The 9295-nt window shown below is 54.9% G+C and overlaps 1 protein-coding gene across 8 annotated transcripts; it reads right to left on the bottom strand.

The window, feature by feature from the left end:
- Window positions 1-563: 563 nt before the first annotated feature.
- Window positions 564-8938, bottom strand: CD19 (CD19 molecule). 8 transcript variants are annotated; one of them, XM_047780210.1, is made up of 15 exons: window positions 8782-8937; window positions 8251-8538; window positions 7737-7940; window positions 7318-7632; window positions 5636-5746; window positions 5320-5368; window positions 4632-4720; window positions 4134-4247; window positions 3908-4012; window positions 3758-3826; window positions 3591-3650; window positions 3438-3494; window positions 2502-2594; window positions 2302-2403; window positions 564-1152 (listed from the first exon to the last, which is right to left on the bottom strand). In XM_047780210.1, exons 1-14 carry the CDS (start codon window positions 8879-8881, stop codon window positions 2312-2314), a joined length of 1746 nt encoding a protein of 581 aa, XP_047636166.1. In that variant the 5' UTR covers window positions 8882-8937; the 3' UTR covers window positions 564-1152; window positions 2302-2311. The 8 variants fall into 8 exon arrangements, 7 of the variants coding, with proteins under 7 accessions (XP_047636166.1, XP_047636167.1, XP_047636168.1 ...); XM_047780211.1 differs by having other exon boundaries at window positions 3591-3647; XM_047780212.1 differs by having other exon boundaries at window positions 5636-5743.
- Window positions 8939-9295: the final 357 nt, after the last annotated feature.

The following is a 9295-nucleotide window of genomic DNA, read 5'->3' as shown; positions in this document are numbered from 1 at the left end:
CAGAGCCTAGGGATCTCCCGGGACCTTCACAGGAAAAACACAAAGAAGTCAAAGAACCCTTCTATGGCGACACCACCCTGGGAGAATCTACCCCACTGTACAGATGACAGCAATCAACAACATGCCTCCTCTATAACTGGAGACACTGAGGGTCATTTTATTTTTATTTTTATTTTTTTTTAGGGTTGCACTCGTGGCACATGGAGGTTCCTAGGCTAGGGGTTGAAGTGGAGCCACTGCCGCCAGCCTACACCACAGCCACAGGAATGCGGGATCTGAGCTGCGTCTGCAACCTACACCACAGCTCACGGCAATACCGGATCCTTCACCCACTGAGCGAGGCCAGGGATTGTACCTGCATCCTCATGGATCCTAGTCAAGTTTGTTAACTGCTGAGCCACAAAGGGAACTCCCTGAGCATCACTGATCTTAAGGAAGGTGCCTAAAGTCAATTAGCAATTGAAGTATTTAATTTCTCTGTGTCTATGTCTTCTCAGCCATAAGGTGATAATAATTTTAGCATACCTTTTCTCATAGGATTATCATAAAGAGAAAATGAGATGTTACTTGTAAAGTATTTATTAGAGCAATGCCTGGCATATCATAATAGCATTAATACAGCTAAAGTAAGCTATAAAGTTTCAGAGATTAAAAAAAAAAAGAATAGAGTCTCAAGAACAAACACAGGACATTATGAAGAAAGAATAGGAGCATCAAGAAAAGGAATTCTAGAAAAAAAAATGTAGATACTGAAAAAGTCTAGGTAGTCTTACAGAGAGCATCGAAACTTCTGGGGCAGGAGAGGGACTGGGTTTTAGATGTCAGTCCTAGGTTTCAGAAGAGCTCTGGCGCTGGAGAGACAGGGAGGAGATGCCAGGACTATGAGTGACCGATCCCACCTTTGCCTGAGACAGGAATTTGGGTGTGGTGGCACTTGCTACACAGTGATGGTTTCAGGGCCTGGCGACTTCTAGCTCTGAAGTCTGTGTTCATGCTTTGTAGCTTAGGACTGTTTATTAGATGGTAGGCACAGTGGCTAGACCTGCAGCCAGATTTCTGGATCCACTTCCAGCTCTGTGAAGTGCTCGTTGTGTACTTTCAGACTTGTTACTTGGCCGGTTTGACATGTGGTTTCCATCGACAGAACTGCACCTAGGAAGGGAGAATGTCAAGAATGATATAGGCTCTGGAATTAGACTGGCAGAGTTTAAGTCCTCACCCCAACATTTATTAACTAGGCTAGCCTGGGATGTGTAATTTAGCGTCTCTGCCTCAGTCTCCTCATCTATGAAATAGGGTTGTTTGTGAAGATAAAAATGAGCCAATATAAATAAATACAGATATATAGACAAACACATATATGTGTACATATAAGTAATACACAAAATATACATATAACACTTTTTTTGGTCTTTTTAGGACCTCGACTAAGGCATATGAGGGATCCCAGGCTAGGAGGGTGGAATTGGAGCTGTAACCACCAGCCTACGCCACAGCCACAGCCACGTCAGATCCAAGCCACGTCTGTGACCTACACCACAGCTCACGGCAATGTCAGATCCTTAACCCACTGAGTGAGGCCAGGGATCAAACCTGCGTCCTCATGGATACTAGTCAGATTTGTTTCTGCTGAGCCACGACAGGAACTCCCCGTACAATACTTTGATACAATCCTGGCACATAAGCACTCCACAACTTTGTGAGGCTATTAGAATGATTAAACGGGTTTCAACAGAGTAAATGCTCAATAAATGGCAGTGATGACTGCCAGCTACAGGACGGCTCCTCCTCCCTGGGGCCCAGCATACAACTGCTGAATGAACAACGGCTGAATGACTGGATGGTGGGAATGGCAGGCAAGCGAGGGAGAGGAGTGCAGGCCAAGCCATAGGAGGGAAAAGGCCCTGTGGTACCCGAGACGCCGCTCTCCATCCTCCACTGAATTCAAGAGGGGATGGGAGCACACCCAACAGCACCTTCCCTTTCTCTCCCACACAAGGCCACCAGATTGGAAGAGCTTGCTGAGTTTCTTTGGGGAGTGCTAAGGGGGCCAAAGTTACACCTGTGTGTATACACACACTGACACACACACACACACACAAAGATACGCATATCCTGAGTAACATCATTCCACAGGCTGACACTGTCTGCTTGGGGTACCAGAGTCAGGTGTGGGTCTCAGGGCCCCAGACTATATAGAAGATACGGTGATGGGGAGGGGTCCAGGAGCCAGCACCCTACTTCCATCCCTACCCATCTCCCTCCTTCTTTCCCATCCGTAGAGGGCGGTTCCCAGCTCACCTGAAATACATCACCTAGTGCTCCAGGCGCCCATGTGGCCCCCTCCTCCCCATGCTGGTTCTGGCCCATCAGGATTATCCATATTCTCATAAGAGTCCGCATCTGGTTAGGACCAGGAAGGGGTGAGATACAGGTGGAGCTGGAAGTAGGCTGGGAGGAAGCCCCAGAAGACAACAGGAGAACACAGGAGCAGCACCCACCTTCCTCGTGGTTGGGACCAGGCTGGCCTCGAAAGGAGCGGAGCTGGGGGGCTGAATACAGGATCCCTCTCATATCTTCATAGGACTGAGACCCTGCTTGGGCAGGGGATGGAGAGTTGGAGGCCCGGGAGCCATGCTGGGGCTTGGGGAAGGGAAGTGCAGCCTAAGATATGGAGGGAATCTTAGGGCACAGTGGAAGTTGGGAGGTTTCAGGTACTAAGAAGGAGTGATGGAATTAGCATCAGGTTTCTGGGCTAATTGGAGGGTTAGTTGGAGGGTTTGATCAAGTGTGGATTTGAGGCGTGCCCATCGTGGCACAGTGGCAACAAATCTGACTAGGAATCATGAGTTTGCAGGTTCGATCCCTGGCCTTGCTCATCGGGTTAAGGATCCGGCGTTGCCGTGGGCTGTCTTGTAGTTTGCAGACTTGGCTCAGATCCTGAGTTGCTGTGGCTGTGGTGTAGGCCGGCAGCTGCAGCTCCGATTAGACTCCTAGCCTGGGAACCTCCATTTGCCGCAGGTGTGGCCCTAAAAGGCAAAAAAAAAAGTGTGGATTCGATTATGGTTATGGTCAGGGTCAGTGAAAGAATCAAGAATGGCATTGAATGGAGTCAAAGTCAGAGTCGTGAGGCAGTTGTAGAGAGAGCTGGGGTCAAAGCTGAGGTCTGCATTGCAACGGGCTGAGCTGGAGGTCAAAGTTCAGGCTGGAACTGAACTGGGATCAGGGCTGATATTGCTCACAGGGAATGCAGTCCATACTGGGCATCAGAATGGGTGTTGGGGTCACCGTTGAGGTTAGAGTTAGGAGTCAAACCTAAGGTCAGGATTAGGCTCAGGTTTGGGGTCATAGCCAAGGTCAAGGTTGGGCCTGAAGTCAGAGATGAGGCCACATCAACCCAATCTGGGCAAGACAGGCAGGTTCCAAGCACTTCTCACCGAGGGAGGTTGCCTCCCTGCTGGGGTCCCAGGCTGACCCATGGGGGCTCAGGAAGTCTGGAGAAGGAAGAGGGAAGTCACTATTCCTCCTGGCCTTCAAGTCACCCTCCCACACACCCCCTCCCACAGGATTGTGATCTTCCCCACACACACCTGTCGTCCTGGCGACCGGCTGGACCAACTCTTCATCCTCATTCTCGTAAGACTCAGCTGCTGCAGAAAAGAGCAAACTCCAGGGACCACTTCTCTCCTGCGGGGCATCCAGAGCCCTGAGGGTCCTCCCAAGTCTCTGAGGCCCCACAAGGACCCCCCCAAATTACCGTTGGAGAAGGAGTCTTCATCCTCAGGACCCAAGACCCCCTCCTCAGGGTTTTCATAGCTGCTGCCATCTGGTGGAGAAGGAGGGGGCATCCAGCGAGGGCCCACAAGCCCACCGCCAAGGAGAAGGTGAGGGAGCCATGGCGTCTTACCCTGGGAGAGCTGATCCCGCCCGAGGTTGGAGTCGTTCTCATAGAACTCGGAGCCTTCCTCACTGTCTGGCTCCTCGTAGGCCTCCCCTTCCTCTTCTTCTGGGCCTGGGATTTGGAGTTGGAGGTGGGAACCGGGTCACGGCTCCCCTCCGCCAGCCCCCAGCCCACTGTTCCTGCCACAGACCGCTCCAGCACCCCCATGTGAGTAATGACCCCCCTCAATCACCGGTTCCTGGCGGGCTCTGGGACCCCGCGGCTCTGGCCTCCTGGACGTCGCTGCGCGGGGTTCCGTAGGAGGGCACGGCGGCTCCCAGGCCTGCAGCCCACCGCAGGGCGCGTCCTGGCAGAGGAACATCGAGCGGGCCGGGTGAGATGGGGGCGGTCAGGTGGGCGGGCAGAGGATGCTTCAGGCCCTGCTGGAGGACTCCAGGGCCTAGGTACCCAGCCTTGAGCCAAGGGGGCGGGCTCTAAAACTAAGGGGCGTGGCCTGAAGTCTCCAGCGAGGTCGGGCTCTCGGAACCGGACTGCAGGTCTCGCGTCTTGGGGGCGGGTCTTGGTCCTGGGGGCGGGGCTCAAGTCTGGGCAGGACTTCGCATCAGGGGGCGGGATCTTTTCGGAAGACGGAGCTTCGAGCTCCGGAAAGCTTGGAGCCGGGGAGACTGGAGGGATCAGGAAAACGGGTGGGGCGCTAGCTCTGGGTCAGGGACCTGGTGGTGCCTCCTACCCGTGCCAGAGTGGGGCGTGGAGAGGGAGAGCACGTTCCCGTACTGGTTCTGGGCCCCATTTCCCGGAGGGGGCGTCACTTTGAAGAACCTGGTGGAGGAAGGGGAGTTTTCCTGAGGCCAGGCCTGGAGGAGACACTCAAGATTTAGGCTAGGAGTTCCCGTCGGGACGTAGTGGTTAACAAATCCGACTAGGAACCATGAGGTTGCGGGTTTGATCCCTGGCCTTGCTCAGTGGGTGAAGGATCCGGCGTTGCTGTGAGCTATGGTGCAGGTCGCAGACGCAGCTCGGATCCCGCGTTGCTGTGGCTGTGGCTGTGGCGTAGGCCGGCGGCAACAGCTCCAATTAGACCCCTAGCCTGAGAACCTCCATGTGCTGCGGGAGCAGCCCTAGAAAAGGCAAAAAGGCAAAAAAAAAAAAAAAGATTTAGGCGAGACTCTCAGAGGTTAAAATGTGCTCTGTTGTCATGAGTGCCTCTGTTCGAGGACAGCATCCGTGGGGGCGGCGGGGGGAGGGTGGCGGGGGGGGGGGCGTCTGTGGTACTCTAAAGAGGACTTCACAGAGGAGGTAGCTTTGGTGCTGGGCTTTGAAGGTTGGTCCGTAGTTCAACCATAGAGATGGAGAAATGACATTCTGAGCATAAAGCGAACGTGCAGGAGTGGGAGCCCGCAGGTTGCTGGCATCCTTACCTTCTAGTGGGATCTGTCATTCGCTTTCTTTTTCTCCTCAGGATCAGGGCTGGGGGGAGTTAAGGGGAGTGATCAGAGGGGTGGGGCTCAAGAGTGAAGATTTGGAGGACACTGAGGAGGTCACTTGGAGGAGATAGGAGTTCAGATTCCAAAGGGCTTGGGTAGTTTGGGTGGGGGGAGGGTTAGAGAAGGTGGGGGACAGGTCGGTGGGGGAGGTGGGGGAGGAAAGAAAGTTGCTTGTCAGGGGAGCCAGTATGGGCTCTCCTGAGGAAGGAGGGGTAGGGTTTGGGAAGACAGGCTGGGGGATGTGACTCACCTCTTCGAAGATGAAGAAAGCCCACCAGGGAACCCAGGCAGAAGATCAGATAAACTAAAGTCACAACAGGGACTTGCCAGCCACCAGTCTCCAGCAGCCAATGCCATACTGCTGGAGGGAACGAGCTATGAGAGGAACCCTCTGGGCTGGCATCTTGCTTCCCAGCTTTAGGACCTCAAAGGGCCATACGTCGGGGGGCCCAGGGAGCAAGACACAGACCCTCGACATTTCAAGCTACAAGGAAGGCTCCCTTCCCTCCCTCTGAGGATGGGGACTGTGCCCCAGAGCCGGACCCAGGGTTTGGAGCCGCATCTGTTAAGCAGACCATGAACAAACTATGACTATGGTCAGACGCAATGTTAGGATTAAAGGGAGCATGATGATCAGATTCCTGCTCCAGCCAAGGACAGCCACGGTCCACACGAAGGGCAGAGTTACCAAGGTTAGAGGTGGGGTGCAGCAATGTGCTGAGGTCAAGTTTGAAGCAACAGTTCAGGTAGAGTTTGAGAATTGTGGTTACAGTAGCAAGGTAGGATTGAATTAAGAGAGACAGAATGGGAGTTCCTGTCGTGGCTCAGTGGTTGACGAATCCGACTAGGAACCATGGGGTTGCGGGTTTGATCCCTGGCCTTCCTCAGTGGGTTAAGGATCCGGCCTTGCCGTGAGCCGTGGTGTAGGTCGCAGACAAGGCTCGGATCCCGCGTTGCTGTGGCTCCGGCGTAAGCTGGCAGCTGCAGCTCCGATTAGACCCCTACCCTGGGAACCTCCATATGCCGCGGGAGTGGCCCTAGAAAAGGCAAAAGGACAAAAAAAAAAAGAGAGAGAGACACACACACAATGGGTAGAGCATTATGACCAATTGGATGGATGGGTGAGGAAAAGGAAGGATGCCCTGGTTCTTGGTTGGGACACATAAGCAGGTGGTAGTGCCGTTCACTTACGCAGGATCACCCAGAAGACTGTGATTGCTTGGGGAAGATTTTTTTTTTGCCATACCCATGGCATATGGAGTTTCCCAGGCTAGCGGTCGAATCAGAGCTACAGCTGCTGGCCTGCACCATGGCCACAACAATGAGGGATCCGAGCTGCGCCTGCTACCTACACTGCAGCTTGGGGCAAGGCCGGATCCTTAACCCACTGAGCGAGGCCAGGGATCGAATCTGCAACCTCATGGTTCCTAGTCGGATTCGTTTCCACTGCGCCACGACGGCAACTCTGGGGAAGATATTGAGTTTGATTTTGTACACGTTGAGCCTGCCGTGTCTATGGGTGGCAATTCCAGGAGGTGGCTCCGGGTGTGGGGTGTCTAGCCCCTGGAACTGAGTCACCAAGGCATGGTGGCCTAAGGAGCCATGGGAGTAAATGAGGTCAAACAGGAAGAGTGTGTAGACAAGGACAAGTGGGTGTAGACAGGAATAAGAGGAGGGCTCAAGCCTCCAACAGTGAGGAGTAAGGAAGGAAAGACTCTCCTAAATTGATGGGAAAGTGCAACAAGTGATAGAAGAAGAGGACCCAGAAAAGCAGCATCGTGAAAGCAAGGGACGAAGGAGTTAGGGTCAGTCTTCAGTGTGGAGGCTAGAGTTAGGGATGAGGCTGGTACCAGCCCTCAGGTCGGGGGGCCCTGGCCTCCAGTCCTCCCCGGTAGCCCCATTCAGATACCCCACAATTAGGAGAAACGCTACCTGACCGGGCAGTGACCTTCAGCCGCATCTGGGTGGTCACGTTGCCATGGTTACAGTGATAGGTGTCAGCATCTTGAGCTGTGGCCTCGGGCAGCAACAGAACAGCCTTTCCCCTGAGGCTGCCCATGACCCACATCTCCCTGAGCTGGGCATCCTCCGTCAGGTTCAGGCTCAGCAATGTCACGGCCTGCTTCTTGGGACGCACGTGGATCCAGGAGATGGGGCCTCTGACCAGTGAGGCACGGGACGACCCACAGGACAGGGAGAGTGTGGAGCCAGGGGCTACCGTGAGGTCTGGGGCAGGGAGAGCCAAGGCTATGAAAGTGTAATCCTGGCCGGGGGGGGGGTCTCCTCCCCTGAGGACCGTCCAGTTCCCAGTCTCCATCCCCCCACTTCCTGACACCGTCCCAGCACCTTACCGTGGCTGTTGCTCTGGTTCACAGTGCTGTTCGGTGGGGGGCATGTGAGGTCTGTGTGTAAGACCTTAGCGCGGTCCTCGTCCCATACATACAGCTTGGACCTTGTGGGGTGACTAGAAGAGGGCCTGCGACCCTCTGAGGACCTGGCCCCCAAGCCACAGCTTGGGTCATTTAGGTCTGAAGCATTCCACCGGAACAGTTCCCCTGGGAAGATACCCAGAACCAGATACAGAGACATCCAGGAGACAGAAGGGCAGAGACAAATAGAGACAAAAAACCCCGAGAGAGAGACAGAGAAATGTCCACACAGAGAGGAAAGAGTGAGAGGGAGCAGCCCAGCACTGACGTCAGGAAGTCACGGGGGTTTTTAGAAGCCACCTAAAATTGGCTCCCAGCTTGTCCCTCCGACTCTCCAGCCCCTCCCTCGGGATCCCCTTTAGCTGCTAGACCCCCTCCATCCAACATGGGGTGCCCCCTTCTCATTCAGCCCTCCCTGCCCCAGCCCGGACCTCACCGCTGCCCTTCACGTTGACCGTCCAGCCAGGCTGCCAGGACTGGTCAAGAGGGGGGCCTTGCTGGCACAGGTAGAAGCCCCCCATCTGGTCGGAGACGTTGAAGATAAAGAGCAGGGTTCCCTGGGGCTCCTTCAGGGTGCCCAGGGGCCCCACATGGATGCCCAAGCCTGGTAACCCTAGTTTCAGCTCTAAGAAGGGTGTGGACTGGGAACCCCGAAACCAGGCCAGCTGCTCAGGGGGGCCTTCTGAGGGACGTTCGAGGCACGGTAGTACAGCATTGCCTCCCTCTGCGGAGAGAGAGGGGGATGAGGTGGAGGGAGACCCAGCCCCCTTCACTCCCGCTCCCTGGGTTATAGACCCAGCAACCCCGCCAGCTGGGAGTGGATGAATCCTCAGAGCCCTTCCAGTCCCTCCCTGAATGTTACAAATAAGAAAATGGAGGCTCAGAGAGGGTAAGCCACTTGGCCGAGGGCGCCCAGCCGGAACCCAGGTCCCCCGCCCTTCCATCCATCACTACCCTCTGGACATACCTTGAGCCTCTACTAGGTATGGTTCCTGGGGCCGGGCTTCCACAGGGGTAAGGAAGAAGAAGAAGAAGAGGAGGGAGAAGAGGAGGAGAGGAGGTGGCATGGTGGCCAGACTCCCCGTGGCACCCAGCTCCGCCGCGCAGGGGATGCTGGGGCAGGCGGGGACCTGGTGGGCACTGAACCATGGGCGTCTGTGGGGGCGGGCGGGCAGTCCCCCCAGAGAGGAAGGGGTGGTCACGCCTCAAGCCCTTTCTCCAGGCACCCCTCCAGAACCACAATACTCGCCTCCTCCCTGCTACCGGGTTTTATTTTCATCCCAGCACCCACCACCATGTGAAATGTTCACATTTGCGTGTCTAGTTACTTGATCAATTTCTGTCCCTCCCTCCCCCCTCCCCCGACTAGAACGTAAGCCCTTTGTGGCAAAGACTTTGTCTTGTTCATGACTACACACACTGCATGGGAACGGAACTTGGCACTTGCAGGTGCCCAAGAAATAATTGTTGAGTGAGGGAGT

This window comes from Phacochoerus africanus, chromosome 5, assembly GCF_016906955.1.
Source record: "Phacochoerus africanus isolate WHEZ1 chromosome 5, ROS_Pafr_v1, whole genome shotgun sequence".
Classification (NCBI taxonomy): Eukaryota; Metazoa; Chordata; class Mammalia; order Artiodactyla; family Suidae; genus Phacochoerus; species Phacochoerus africanus.
This window is presented reverse-complemented; position numbering and strand designations above follow the sequence as displayed.

Excerpts from the sequence above, each read along its gene's own strand:
- CD19 (XM_047780210.1), bottom strand. The coding sequence starts at position 8,881 with ATGCCACCTCCTCTCCTCCTCTTCTCCCTCCTCTTCTTCTTCTTCTTC. Across the intron at positions 3,827-3,907 it reads GCGGGATCAGCTCTCCCAGG|ATGGCAGCAGCTATGAAAAC; the intron begins GTAAGACGCCAT and ends CTTCTCCACCAG. Across the intron at positions 2,404-2,501 it reads TGGTCCCAACCACGAGGAAG|ATGCGGACTCTTATGAGAAT; the intron begins GTGGGTGCTGCT and ends GGTCCTAACCAG.